The sequence below is a fragment of the Microtus pennsylvanicus genome, chromosome 12 (assembly GCF_037038515.1).
Source record: "Microtus pennsylvanicus isolate mMicPen1 chromosome 12, mMicPen1.hap1, whole genome shotgun sequence".
NCBI classification, from domain to species: Eukaryota; Metazoa; Chordata; class Mammalia; order Rodentia; family Cricetidae; genus Microtus; species Microtus pennsylvanicus.
The window spans coordinates 1,434,711-1,448,937 of record NC_134590.1 but is presented as its reverse complement, the minus strand read 5'-3'; the positions used below and the strand labels follow the sequence as shown (position 1 = coordinate 1,448,937).

Genomic DNA, 14,227 nt, shown 5'->3' with positions numbered 1-14,227 from the left:
TAAGCTTAAAAAGCAAAACGGCCATAGCCTGTGCACAGCACTTTCCCAGCTCCACTTCCTTCAAGTGATCCTGTACGATAGCCAGCCAAACTCTTAATATATCTGAGTTAAAGGACTGTTTAAATGTGTATGTATGTAGTGTGTGTGTGTATGTAGTGTGTATGTAGCGTGTATGTATGTAGTGCATGTGTGTATGTATGTAGTGTGTGTATGTAGTGTGTATGTGTGTATGTAGCGTGTATGTATGTAGTGTATGTGTGTATATGTAGTATGTGTGTATGTGTGTAGTGTGTGTGTAGTGTGTGTATGTAGTGTGTGTGTATGTAGTGTGTGTGTATGTAGTATGTGTGTATGTGTGTAGTGTGTGTAGTGTGTGTATGTATGTAGTATGTGTGTATGTGTGTAGTGTGTGTGTAGTGTGTGTATGTAGTATGTGTGTGTGTAGTGTGTGTATGTAGTGTGTGTGTGTATGTAGTGTGTGTGTATGTAGTATGTGTGTATGTGTGTATGTATTGTGTGTGTAGTGTGTGTATGTATGTAGTGTGTGTATGTAGTGTGTATGTGTGTAGTGTGTGTATGTATGTAGTGTGTGTATGTAGTATGTGTGTATGTGTGTAGTGTGTATGTATGTAGTGTGTGTATGTAGTGTGTGTATGTGTGTAGTGTGTGTGTAGTGTGTATGTGTATGTAGTATGTATGTATGTGTGTAGTGTGTATGTAGTGTGTATGTGTGTAGTGTGTGTATGTATGTAGTGTGTGTATGTAGTATGTGTGTATGTGTGTAGTGTGTATGTATGTAGTGTGTGTATGTAGTGTGTGTATGTGTGTAGTGTGTGTGTAGTGTGTATGTGTATGTAGTATGTATGTATGTGTGTAGTGTGTATGTAGTGTGTGTATGTAGTGTGTGTATGTAGTATGTGTATGTATGTGTGTAGTGTGTGTATGTAGTGTGTGTGTGTATGTAGTGTGTGTATGTAGTATGTGTGTGTGTGTAGTGTGTATGTAGTGTGTGTGTATGTAGTATGTGTGTATGTGTGTAGTGTGTATGTAGTGTGTGTGTGTGTGTACGTGCATGCACATATGAAGCAGCATGTGTGTGGAGGTCAGAGGACAAGTTGGAGGTTGTTGATCTCAACAATAAACTCAAATCGCTACACTTGGTGGCAAGTGATTTTACCCATTAGCCATCTTGCCTATCCTGAATTTTAGCTAAACATTTTATAAACATCAGCTACAAGCTTACCAGGCACTGTAGAATGATGTCTTTCAGAATTTATAGACTCTAGCGTTAACTATCTCATGGTCTTTGTTAGGGAGGGAAAGAATAAATCAGTATACAGGAAGAATTAGATACAGACTTAAAAACCAGGCTGGCATCGAACTCAAAGATCCACCCGCCTCTGCCTCCCGACTCCTACCCCTGACATACCTCTGCAATGCTTTGACACTAAGCAGCACAACTGTCCCTCCTTACATGAGACGGTGACAGAACCAGAGCTTACATCTCTCCAGTTCCAAGCCCATGGCTTACCCACGTGTTCCAGTCACTTTTCATTGGGGGCAGTTTTGCTCTTAAGTTCCCAGGGGATACTTGGCAAGGTCTAAAGACTTTTGATTGGTGTTGGTAGAGAGGGTGCTATGGGTACAACAGGTAGAGGCCAGTGCTGCTGAATGTCCTACACTGCACAGGACAGTGGCCCTGGCCAGGAGAGAAGCAGGTGTTAAAGTATACATTACAGGGTCTTACGACAAGTCCATCTTCGTATGGCTTTTAAAAACACTAGCACAGACAGATTAGTAGTAAATCAGGCATCTGGCAAGAAAATCAAACTGTAATCAATGCTTGATGTGCGAGGTGATTTATGCTGTGAATATGTTTTATTGTCATTGGTTAATAAAGCAGCTGCTTTTGGTCAGTGGCTTAACAGAGTAAAGCCAGGCTGAAAGAGATATATATAGAGAGAAAGTGGAGTCAGAGAGAATCCATGTAGCTGCCACAGGAGACAGAAGCCTCTGCCAGAGCCCGCTGAAACTTTGCTGGTAGGCCACAACCTTACAGTGATGCACAGATTAATAGAGATGGGTTAGTTTAGGATATAAGAGCTAATTAGAAACACGTCTAAGCTATTGGCCAAGCAGTATTGCAAATGATATAGTTTCTGTGTGATTATTTCAGGAGTCTGGGTGGCCAGGAAATGAACAAGTTTCCTCCCCCTACAAGTGTTCAATGTTGTATTGAAATCTGGACCCTATTGTTGTCAGATTATAGAGTACAAAAGTGATTTTCAAGACACTAAGCCTAAACCTCACTATCTTTAAATCTATCCCATTAACTATTTAGAAACATACTAAAAATAAACCACTCAGCCACAAAATACCTGAGGACCAATATGCCATGCTCTCCTTCCTCCTCTGCCTCGCTGACACAGAGGGCCGCTAAGGGCTGGGACAATGGCTGGGGGAGGGGGGCAGTGTTTACAAGCAAGCCTGAGGACCTGCATTCAGATTCCTAGAACCCCAGTAAACACTGGGCCCGGCAATGTGCATGCATCCTGATGTTGCTGGGCGTGGCAGTTGCGTGTGTCCTGGTGTTACTGGGCATGGCGGTGTGCATGTGTCCTGGTGTTGCTGGGCACAGCAGTGTGTGTGAGTCCTGGTGTTGCTGGGCACAGCAGTGTGTGTGAGTCCTGGTGTTGCTGGGCACAGCAGTGTGCGTGTGTCCTGGTGTTGCTGGGCATGGCGGTACGCGAGTGTCCCGGTGTCGCTATTGCAAGATGGGAGCAAAGACGGAAATCTGGGGGCACTCGAGGGCCAGCTTATATGGCCAGAACAACAAAGGGACTCATGATGAGGACACATCTCTGACCTCTGATATACACCACAGCGAGCCTATGCCACACTCACGTGTACAAACATGGACACACACATGCACACACATCATACTCTCACCACGGCGTGCCTACGCCCACACTCACGTGTACAAACATGGACACACACATGCACACACATCATACTCTCACCACGGCGTGCCTACGCCCACACTCACGTGTACAAACATGGACACACACACACATCATACTCTCACCACGGTGTGCCTACGCCCACACTCACGTGTACAAACATGGACACACACACACATGCACATCATACTCCTACCCAAAAAATTTTAAAAGACGAGATCCTAGGCCTCTTTTCTGTCTCTTGTGAACTCAGAATCTCCCCTGCCCTTTATGCTTTAATGACCTAATCTTAAAGAGTCACATACAAATCTACATCTGAATATCTGCTGTCTTAAAAGATAAAAATTCTCAACGGCAACTTTCTTGCATCTTCAACTTGGGCTGCTTCTTTTAAAAATTGAGATCACATCCTGTATTGCAGATGCAAATACCAAACAACAAAAACACAGAAAAACAAACAAGCCAGCGGGGCGGTGGTGGTGCACACCTTTAATCCCAGCACTTGGGAGGCAGAGGCAGGTGGATCTCTGTGAGTTCGAGACCAGCCTGGTCTACAAGAGCTAGTTCCAGGACAGGCTCCAAAACCACAGAGAAACCCTGTCTCGAAAAACCAAAAAAAAAAAACAAACCATAAAACAAAACAAGTCAGCCGTCCTTTACGGCTCACCCGCTCTCATTCCCCATAATCAACATCTCTTTTATTCTTTCCCAATTTTCTTGTAAGTCTGGGGCCACAGCTCAGGCGGTAGAGTGCTTGCCTAGCATGCACAAAGCTCTGGGCTCAGTCCCCAGCACCGTGAAAACCTGTTGTTGTGGTACACAGCTGTGATCTCAGGTGGGGGTAGTAGAATAATGAGTTCAAGGTCATCCTCAACTATGTAGCCAATTTGAGGCCATCCGGTCTCAAAAAAGAAAGAAAGAAACTTTCTTTTAAGCCCAAATCCAGCACAGGAGTCAAGAGCTCCAAATATCTGAATTATGGATGTAACATAAAAGCTGAGGTATCTTTCAGTGATTGCTTCTTATCTATATAGTGATTGTTTTTTCTTTTATCATATTGCCCTGGAGGTCTTGAACTTGTGTGCTCAAGTAGTCCTCCCCCTAGCCTTTTAGTAGCTTAGAGTTGTAGGTGTTACAAGATGAGTTTAATGGCAGTGCCTATCTGATGAGAGGCTGGAAGGCTCAATAAGGTAGCATATGGAAAGCATCTGGCACAAACTTAAAGATTAGTGACTTTAGTATTGATAGCAACTAAAAGTATTGTCAGAAGTTATCCTTTGATAATGTGATTGGGAAAATCAAGAAAACTCAAAAATGCAGAGCGAGGGACCAGAGGGATGGCTCAGTCGGTAAAATACTTGCTGCACAAAATGAGAACCTGTGTTCAGATACCCAGAACCCGCACAAAAAGCTAGGGACACAGGCATGCACTGGTAATCTAAGCACTGGGGAAGCTAGGCACACCAGCAGGCAATGGTAATCAAAGCGTTAGGGAAAGCTAGACAAACCAGCAAGCACTGGTCATCCAAGCACTGGGGAAGTACAGAGGCAGATCTCTAGATGTTGGCCACCCAGCCTAGACCAGTCTATGAGCTCCAGGTTCAGTGAGAAACATTGTTTCAAAAGACGGGAAGAGATGGAGAAAGCACTCAATGTCAATTTCTAACCTTGACACGCACTCACACAAACATGTACATACTCCCCACACACACCACAAACACACAACAAAAACCACAGTGAGTTTTAAAAACACTAGGGCAGCACGGGCTAAAGACTGTCTCAAAAACAAATCCTCACAAAATTGTGCTGGGAACTATAAAAGTATGTTATAGTTGATTACAGTCTCAATAGGGAGCCTCACATGCAGGGGTGTCCTAAGTGCACAGACAGGAAGGATACAGAAGGAAGGTCACAGCTTTTGTCCCTTCGCCTTTCCTTCCTCTAGCCTGTACGCGGTGAGCTGCAGCTGCTGCTGCCTCCTTCACTATCATCAGAACCCGATTCCCTAAAGCTTTCATTGTGACCGAGGACCAGCAGCCCTTTCTGGCTTCTGGGGCCAGACGGGACTGCTGAGGCACCTAGCAGGGGACAGCCACTGTGGGACTACGCTGACTCCTGCGGCACCCAGCCTCAGAGACCGGGTAATCTAAAATGCCTTGGTCATGGTGTCTCATCACAGCAGTAGAGAAGTAACTAAGACGCTAAAGATAACTAAGAGGATTAATGAGTAACAACAATGTATCATTCCCTTCCCAACTAGAGACTGAAAAGTAGACACAAAGTGTGCTCACCTTGTTCTTTTCGTCTTGAATAATTTCCAGCAGCTGGTCTACATGCCCGTCCTCGATGCATCTTTGGCCTGCTAACTGGAAGAGGCCAAAATCCTCTTCTTTAAAATCATGCTCCTCTAGGATTTGCTGTTAAAATAGAAAAAAGTACAGATGCAAATATAGATTCGGTATGAATGAGTTCCTGATTTTGTCTCTGGGAAGAAAAAAAAAAACCTTAAATTCTAGAAAAAGTGCGCATAAATACATAAATATTTTAACAATTGACTTTATTTTGCCCTTGAAACAGGCTCTCATGATGAAGTTTAAGCTGACCTGGAAACTTCAGATCCTCTTGCCCCAGCCTCTGAATAGTGGTTATAAGCATGAGTCAGTAGGGCTCAATGCATGATCTTAAACCTACTGTATTAAAGAAACCTATGAAAACAATCATAGGTCTAAAATTAATGGATATTGGGGCTAGAGAAATGGCTGGGTGGATAAGAGCATATGTTGCTCTTACAGAGGACCTGAGTTCAATTCCCAGCACCCAGGTGAGGTGGCTCCAGGTGGATCTGACACCTTGGGCTTCCATAAGCACCTGCACACACAGAGAGTTGAGGATTTTTTAATGTGTGTGAGTGTGTGTGTGTGTGTGTGTGGCAAACACACACACGAGTTTAGGATTTTTTTTATTTTATATATATGAGTGTTTGCCTACAGTAGGTGTGTGCCTGGTGCCCATGGAAGCCAGAAGAGGGTCTGGGTGTTGGGTAATAGACCCAGGTCCTCTGTGAGAACAACTGAGCCATCTATCTAGCCCCCCTCTTTTATGAGACAGGGTCTCTCTACATAGCCCTGGCTGTCTTGAAAATCACTACGTAGATCAGGTCACCCTCAAATTCACAGAGATCCCCCTGCCTTTGCCTCCTAATTACTAGGATTAAAGGCCACACGTGTAAAAATAAAAAAATAATTTAAAAAATCCAGCCTACCTTCCTGATCTTATGCTGTTTATTTACAAATCCAAAAAAGCAGGAATTAGATAAGGCAAATAATATGAGTGACCACAGCGTAATTAAAGATAATATATGCACTTCCCATAGTTTTCGAAGTTGTTTTCAGGGAACTACTTACGCATCTTTTTATTATGCTCTGAAGTTCCTCCACAGCCATTCTGAAATGAACTAATACAAAACACAGTTAATTGTGTGATATCATGAAAATTATGTTTCATTCTGAATTATTAGAAAATACAGTGAACACAATTAAAGTTTTACAGCTCAAATGCTATTACTGAACGTTCGTGTGCTAGCCTAATAAAGCATTTTTTTTTTTTTTTTGGTTTTTCAAGACAGGGTTTCTCTGTAGCTTTGGTGCCCGTCCTGGAACTAGCTCTTGTAGACCAGGCTGGCCTCGAACTCCCAGAGATCCACCTGCCTCTGCCTCCCGAGTGCTGGGATTACAGGCGTGCGCCACCACCGCCCGGCTAATAAAGCATTTTTAAAGCCCTTATCGTATTGCCTAAAAAGCATAACTGTGAAAGAATGAAAAGAGAATAAAGAAAGAGAACCCTAGAGAGAACTTCTTAGAAGAACCTTTTTTCCAACAGGGGAAAATATTCCTTTCATGAAAAAAAAATCCAAACCGTAGACCTGGGACAAAAATTCTATTCATTAGGGATTTTTTAAAATGTCCCATTGACAAAAAGTGAAGTCCAACACAATTAAGTCACCCAAAGAAGTCAAAGACTGCGATGCCCTCCACCCCTCCTCTAGAGGACCTGCCCTCCTCAGAGTAACCAACCAATCCCAGTCAGTGAGATCACGGAAGGTAAGGCCACCGACGGTGACCAGGACTCCGTGCCGCAGGGGGCTGGAATCTGCCCCGCGGGAGAGGACAGGAAAATCACATCCTACCGCGCCTATGGGCTGAGCCGAGAGGAAGCCATTTGTCCCCGTCTCCCTGTTCCTGCTGGGCAGAGCATCCAGGCTCCAGCACCTCAAGGGGCCTAGTAGGCGAGCCGCGTGCTGAGCGGATCCTGGCCAGAGAGCCCGGACCAGCCCGACCCAGCACGTCCACCTACCCGCCAGACCGCGCGCTCTCTCCACCTCCTTCCTCCACCACCTCGGCCAGCGCAGGCCGCACTCCTGGGCCCGCCCCCTCCGGCGCTCGCTCCTCCCCCTTGGCCCGCCCCCTCCGGCACTCGCTCCTCCCCCTTGGCCCGCCCCCTCCGGCGCTCGCCCCGCCCTCCGTAGGCCCGCCCCCAGCCCGGTCCGGGCAACGCGTGGAGGCGGAGCCTCGCGGTCGCCGCGCAATCCCTCCCCTTGCCTTCCGACAGCATTTCCCATGGCTGCCTCTGCTGCTCCTCAGTGTTTGGGCCCGAGTGCCCGGGCCTCCAGCACCCACCGGAAGGCTGCAGGTAGGAACGCGAGCCTCTTCAGGTGTGGACCCTGAGGCCCTGGTTTGAGTACTACGCACGCGCAGAGTGCTGGCCGAGGCCGTCCCCGGGAGGGAGGGCTCCGGGTGGCGGGTGGCTCCCCACCACTTCCCTGGTGCGGTCGGGGAAAGAATCCCGCAAGAATCCCACACTCTTACGCAGGTGTTTCAGGATCTCCCCCTGCGTGGCTGGGCTCGGGACCCCTAGGGAACAAGTGGCCGAGACAGGGAGGGGTATTCAGCTGCTTTGAACCTTGTGCTTTGGTACCGGGTCTCTGAGATTCCAGACTCCTTTTTTAAGGCAAACTGTCCATTTGGGAGACGAGAAATATTTATCGTAAAAGTACCCAGTTTAGTTTTTGGGGTTTTTTTTGAAGCACTTGATTAAAGTAGATACGATACATGAAAACAACCAGTCCCCAAAGAGACAGATTTTAGTCAAGAAAAATTGAAATGTAGTTAATTTACAGAAACTGTGAAATTTCCTTCCTGTTTACCCTTTTTTGCAAGTTGGAGTTGGAAATGTGAGAGAAAAGGAAACGCGGGCCACAGGTGTTGTTGGGGTAAGACTATGCACTAAATGTGTGTTTACCCTCACTGGTCTCTTCCATTGCAGGCACTAAACAGACAAGGGTCCTCAAGCCAGAAGATGCTTCCAGAAGGTAGACCACGTGGACAACTGCATTTCACTCTCTTTTTATCTCATTAATCGAATCAGATGTTTTTGGTCCTGATGTTTTATTTTCTGGTCTTGGGAATCGAGCTTCCTTCAGGCTTCATACGTGCTAAAAAAGCACTCTGTACTGTGATATGTTCGCCCGAACAGTTAAAAACGATCATGGATACCTGTTTTGGAGAACATACTTACGAGAAGACGTAGGAAGCACTATTAATTCTCACAGCTGTTACATCCTCCAGCTTTAAGAAAGCAAACTGGAGGCTCGGACTGTAGGGAACGCCGTTCCTGAATTAACCGAGTAGTCCTTTCCCTTCTCTTCAGGTGCACACTTATTGTTGTATATGCCAAGCTCATTGGGACCTTTTGCCTCCGTCGTAACATTAAGTACGGATTTAAAAACAAACAAACCAAACCGTTTTTATTGTTGGGAACTTCTAAAATGTCAGGGTCTCTCATGTCTCGGAAGATCTCAGGACAGGAGTTGTCTGTGGAGACATTAAACGTATCTGTGGCTCTTCACCCCAAGATTTGCTAGTTCTTCTTCTAGATATTTTCCAAATACGAGATGGCCTGTATTTGGGTTATGAGAAATATCCGTATGTCGTCACAAATTGCCGTGGGTGCTGTAAGAAAAAGGCTGGCGATGGAGGAGGGACTTAGATCGGCAGACCTGTGGGTTTTCTAAAAGTCTTCAGACAGTGTAAAACAGTAGAGATGAGGGACTAACAGCTGGGGTGACAGTATGGATGAGGACCCTGAGGTGGGATGATGTATGACAGTCCTAGAGGGGAGGAAGGAGGCGGAATTCTGTTCATGTAGTACCCAGCATGTCACAGTGAGAAATTTAGTTTGTAAAGTGCAGAACAGCAAACTTTAATTTTAAGACTGTAAAGGGATCCAAGAGCAGAATGCCTGAGACCTGCTCCATACCCCACTCTCTTAGTTAGCGTTTCCATTGCTGTGATGGAACACCATGCCCTAAAGCAACTTGGGAGGAAAGGGTTTATTTGGCTTATACTTCCACATCACTGTTCATCACTGAAGGAAGTCAGGACAGGAACTCAAACAGGGCAGGAACCCAAGGAAGGGTGCTGCTTACTGGTGTGTTCCCCATGGCTTGCTCAGCTTGCTTTCTTAAAGAACATAGGACCATAAGCCCAGGGCTGGCGCCACCCACAGTGGGCTGGGCTGTTCCCCACCAATCACTAATTAAGAAAATGCCCTACAGGCCAGCATGCAGCCCAGTCTTACAGAGGCACTTTCTTATTTGAGGCTCCCTCTCTCAGGCGACTGTAGCTTATGTCAAGTTGACACAAAACTTCCAACACAGCCATACCAATTGTCATCATTTAAGACAGAAGGAGCAACATTGACCCATGGGAAGCAGCTGTAGGTATCTGTCAGTTAGGAAGACAATAATGGCTCAGTCAGTGTGGTTGATAAAAGTCAAGCTGACATGACTTTTATTGATGGGTGGGTACAAAATGAGAAAAATAGTTTTCATGAAGCTTTTCATATCTCCTATAAAGAACTGTTATCTGTGTTTATATCTTTTGTGTTTGATACAGGAGTGGTCTCTGTATGGAGTTGGAGTTAGGGATTGTACCTCAGTAGTCGAGTGCCTGCTTAGCACCGACGAGGCCCTGATCTCCATCGTTAGTGTCTCAAAATAGCAATAAGATGATCTTGATGAAGTGGTAGGAAAAATGGGTGTTTAGTTTCAAAATGCCATTTTAATGTATGCATTTTAAAATAAGAATTATTGGCAAAACTGTCCCAGACTTCCAAGTTACAGTGGGGACACATTGCTCCAGGCAAAGTCCAGGAGTCGAAAATCTCAAAAGTTAATGAAAGTAGGAAGGACACATGAGAATATTCCCAGGTCCAGGTGTGAGAGGGAGGGAGGAGCATTGGGGACTACAGAGGTGTCTCCAGGACACTCATGACAGCAGTGACTCTCCATTCTGGGTGCTCCTCCTCTTCTGGTTTATGGAGACTCTGGTGGGACCTGGGCTGTCTTAAAACAGCTCTCACAGTTGTACTGTGTGGAGCTCGCTTATCGAGATAGCCTTACCGTTACGTTCCATGTGTACGGGGCCACAGAAGACTGGCAGGGTCCCACTGCTCGCTGGAATAAGGTTCCCTCGTATCCATATAGTTATTAAGTAAGACTTTGTAATAAAGAAAGAAACATACTGTCTTTTAAGATACAGGTTCTTTCCACTTCGTCCACGCTAGCCTTGGACTCTGAGTCTCCCTGCCTCCACCTCCCAGGTGCTGTGATTGTGGACATGGACCACCATACCCGTCCTCCTTGTCTGTAGGTGTCTCTAAGTGCCTTCTTGTGCTCTGAGCCTGGGATTAATCCTCATGGCCAGCTTCCATCTGCACACTAATGGATAGTTTGCTTACTTTTTGGAAGGTATTGGATCAGAAGTGGCAGGGTTAAAAACTACAGACTTTATTGGCAAAATGATAGGTTAGTGGTGGCTTTTAAAGCATGGAGTGTTGCAGATAGAAGTCTTCTCAGGGGACTAACTTTCTCACTGGCATTTCAGGCGAGCGGAACTCGAAGCCGCAGTGCAGAGGAAGGTGGAGTGTGAGAGGAAGGCTGTGCGCATCGTCGAGCAGCTTCTGGAAGAAAACATCACAGAGGAATTCCTAAAGGAGTGTGTATGTATGAAGTTGACAACTTACCAGATTTTAAATACGACATCTGTCTGTAAGGACTTACCTATGTGTATGAGTGTCTTGTACATATGTTCGTGTATGTGTGTGCACTTTGAGTGTACGGTGCCCAGAGTCTGGAAGTGGTTGTCAGATCCCTTGGAACTGGTGTTGTAGGTGATTGTGATCTACCCAGCACAGAACCAAACTCAAAAACCTCGGCAAGGGCAACAAATGCTCTCAACCACTGAACTGTCTCTCCAGCGCCATCATTTTTAAAAACTGTACGTATGTATGTGGGAATGCATTCCACGTATGTTTAGTTACCTGTGGAGTCCAAAAGAGGGCATCGGTTCCTCTGGAGCTGGAGTTGCCAGCATTTATGAACAACCTGATGCAGATGGGTGGGAACCAAACTCAGGTCCTCTGGCAGAGCCATCTCCGGTCCCCCAGTCTAGCGTGTCTCGGTCTATGAGACTTCCCTGCACTATTGGAACCTTTAAATTTTATTTCAGTCCTTAGATCCAGAATGTATGATCTGTCTTTTAAAATTACCAATAGTTCTTGCTTTATAATGACTTTAAAATGAATTATTAAAAAGTACATAGTAAGATGGCCGTGGTTACAATGTATGATTAAATACATACAACGTATGTAGTTATAACGTGTGATTAACTTTCCTTTATTACTAGTGGGGTGGGCGCACATGCCATGCCACGGCATGCGTGTGCATTCAGTTCTGTCCTGCCATGTGGGTCCCGGAGGAGAAACTCGGGCTGTCATGCTTGGCAGCAGAAACCTTTCCCCTCTGGGTCATCTCGTCCGCCCAGATGTTGCCATGTGTCCAGCAGACACTCACGGAAACACTTTTCCTTCATGTGCTCCTCAATTCTGACTTCACGGTCGTTCCGTGATCTATTCTGTAATCTGTTCCAGGGGATGTTTATCACACCAGCTCACTACAGCGACGTCGTGGACGAGAGGGCCATTATCAAACTCTGTGGCTATCCTTTATGTCAGAAGAAGTTAGGAGCAGTAAGTGGTCTTTTCCTAAGTGTGTTTGTTAGTCTCTACAAACATGTTGTGAAAAGAACGGGAACGAAAGCCTGAGGCCATGCACTAATAACTTGGACTGGCCGAAAGTATTAACCATAGACGACTTAATTCTCTGTGACATAAAGTTTGTGTCCCTCACTTAAATTCTTTAGTAAATTATACTTTATTTTTCTTTAGATACCGAAACAGAAATATAAAATTTCTACTAAAACCAATAAAGTCTACGATATTACTGAAAGAAAGGTAAGTTCAAAAGCCGTTTAATGTGGCAGTTAATTTTTAAATGATATTAAATAGAATTCTAAATTTTACTTTAAAATTTGTCTGTTAGACAATAACTACAGTAACAGATAGTTTCTAAAACTAAGGTACTAAGAAAATTTCTTGCTTGAGCTTTAACTAAGAACAGGATCTGGGGAGTTAGGAGTCCAGTCATTCTCAGCTGTGCAGCAGGTTTGAGGCTTCTCTGGGCCACCGCCCTCCCCCAAAAAAGATCTGAACATTTAAAAACAGAAAGTGCACGGTAGTATAAGCACAGGCAGTAAACCAGGTTAAGAAGGATGAGCCAGGGGCAGATTCATCACATCTGTGAGCCCTCAGTACATGGCGACAGGAGTCTCGTAGGTGAGCAGAGAGAGGGTGGGTCTTTGAGGAGCTGGAGGTGGCACAGTTGTCCAAAGGTGAGAACTGGCTCATCCCAGTCCGTATACAAAGTGGGTGGATAGATGTGTGTCCAGAAAGCAGGCCTCTCTCAAGACAGGATGGGAGAGTATAAACTTGGACAGAAAATTAGGAAAGAAAGTGTCCATTAAAAAGCGAGAAAAACAAAGCCAAATGTGGTGGCTCACACCTTTAATCTCAGGGAAGCAGAGGCAGGGGAATCTCTGAGTTCGAGCCACCTGGTCTACAGAGCGAGTTCCAGGACAGCCAGGGCTCTGCAAAGAAACCCTGTCTTGAAAAGCCACAAATAATAATAATAATAGTAGTAATAATAATAATACTGAGAAAGAGAGGAGAAAACAAGTGAAAAGTGTGCAGTTATATTTCCTACGGATTCATGGCCAGAACGTGTAGTCTGAGAGAAAGGAAGGCAAACGAAAGGGAGACTTCCATGTGCCAGGTGCAAATGGCTAGTGAACGCGTGAGAACACGCTAAAGCCAGTGTAAACACGGTGAGTTGGTTGTACACGCTAAAGCCAGTGTAAACACGGTGAGTTGGTTGTACACGCTAAAGCCAGTGTAAACACGGTGAGTTGGTTGTACAACTCCCAAAGGAGCTGGTGGGAATAGATGATGTTACAGCCATGTTGAGAGCCCATTTTGGAATCTCAGTTTTGCACCAGGAAGTGGGGAAGGCTGTGGCTCAGAACCAAGAGTCTCCTTAAAGCTAAGTAAAGCCAGGAGCCCAGAAGTGTCTCACATTCTTTGTGACCAAACCTTTTTATTCTGTTACATGCCGTGAAGAAATTCCTGGGTTGTGTGTACCGGAGTATATGTATAAAAGTATTCATAGCTATATAATATAGTATAGACATATAGTGGAATAATATTCTAATTTTAAAAAGAAAGTAAATGACATAGGAACCTTGAAGACATTAAGTGAAGTAAAGCAACACAAAAGGACAAATACAAGATAACCATTTATATGGTCCTTTGCTCTCAGTGTTTCCTTTTACTCTTTGATCTTCTCATTCATGTTCTCTGTAGGCTGTGTTTGTAAGAAGAAACATAATGAGCTAATTTTAAATGTTCCTTTCCAGTCTTTCTGCAGCAATTTTTGTTACAGAGCATCTAAGTTTTTTGAAACACAAATTCCGAAAACTCCAGTATGGGTTCGAGAGGAAGAGAGGTAATTGAATCTTTTTGTCTTGTTTGCTCCAGTGGTCGGGTAACCTTCCTGCTTTTGACGCTGGTCGAGAGCAGGCTGAGTTCTCAGCAGAGGGTCACCATTCACACAGTTTAGCCCTGGGAAGCGGCTGTATCTTAAGCATAGTTACTAAGGATTTTTAAATGGGAAACCTTACCTGTAAGTGTTTTTCTCTAATGTTGTAGTTTTGATCACAAAACTGGAGCTCGCATTCTGGCCCTTGCTTTGCCCAGGGTGAATCCTGCTTGTGTAACAATCCTGGATTAAAGTAGTGACTTTTTTCAGAAGACAC

At 45.0% G+C, this 14,227-nt stretch overlaps 2 protein-coding genes across 7 annotated transcripts in view; one reads left to right on the top strand and one right to left on the bottom strand.

Moving 5' to 3' along the window:
- Glmn (glomulin, FKBP associated protein) overlaps nucleotides 1–7,403 on the bottom strand; it is a 31,774-nt gene extending 24,371 nt beyond the window's left edge. The window contains exons 1-3 of one of the 4 annotated variants that reach the window (XM_075942830.1): nucleotides 7,314–7,403; nucleotides 6,365–6,414; nucleotides 5,252–5,377 (exon numbers count right to left, since the gene is read on the bottom strand). In XM_075942830.1, the coding sequence (XP_075798945.1) occupies nucleotides 5,252–5,377; nucleotides 6,365–6,403 (165 nt within the window). In that variant the 5' untranslated portion in view covers nucleotides 6,404–6,414; nucleotides 7,314–7,403. Of the gene's footprint in view, nucleotides 1–5,251; nucleotides 5,378–6,364; nucleotides 6,415–6,825; nucleotides 6,955–7,146 lie in introns of those variants that run through there. The other 3 variants (XM_075942831.1, XM_075942829.1, XM_075942828.1) reach the window with 3 other exon arrangements.
- Nucleotides 7,404–7,483: 80 nt separating this feature from the next.
- Rpap2 (RNA polymerase II associated protein 2) overlaps nucleotides 7,484–14,227 on the top strand; it is a 65,580-nt gene continuing 58,836 nt past the window's right edge. The window contains exons 1-6 of one of the 3 annotated variants that reach the window (XM_075943100.1): nucleotides 7,484–7,649; nucleotides 8,283–8,666; nucleotides 10,904–11,018; nucleotides 11,949–12,047; nucleotides 12,246–12,311; nucleotides 13,829–13,917. In XM_075943100.1, the coding sequence (XP_075799215.1) occupies nucleotides 11,952–12,047; nucleotides 12,246–12,311; nucleotides 13,829–13,917 (251 nt within the window). In that variant the 5' untranslated portion in view covers nucleotides 7,484–7,649; nucleotides 8,283–8,666; nucleotides 10,904–11,018; nucleotides 11,949–11,951. The remainder of the gene's footprint in view (nucleotides 7,650–8,282; nucleotides 8,667–10,903; nucleotides 11,019–11,948; nucleotides 12,048–12,245; nucleotides 12,312–13,828; nucleotides 13,918–14,227) is intronic. The other 2 variants (XM_075943099.1, XM_075943097.1) reach the window with 2 other exon arrangements.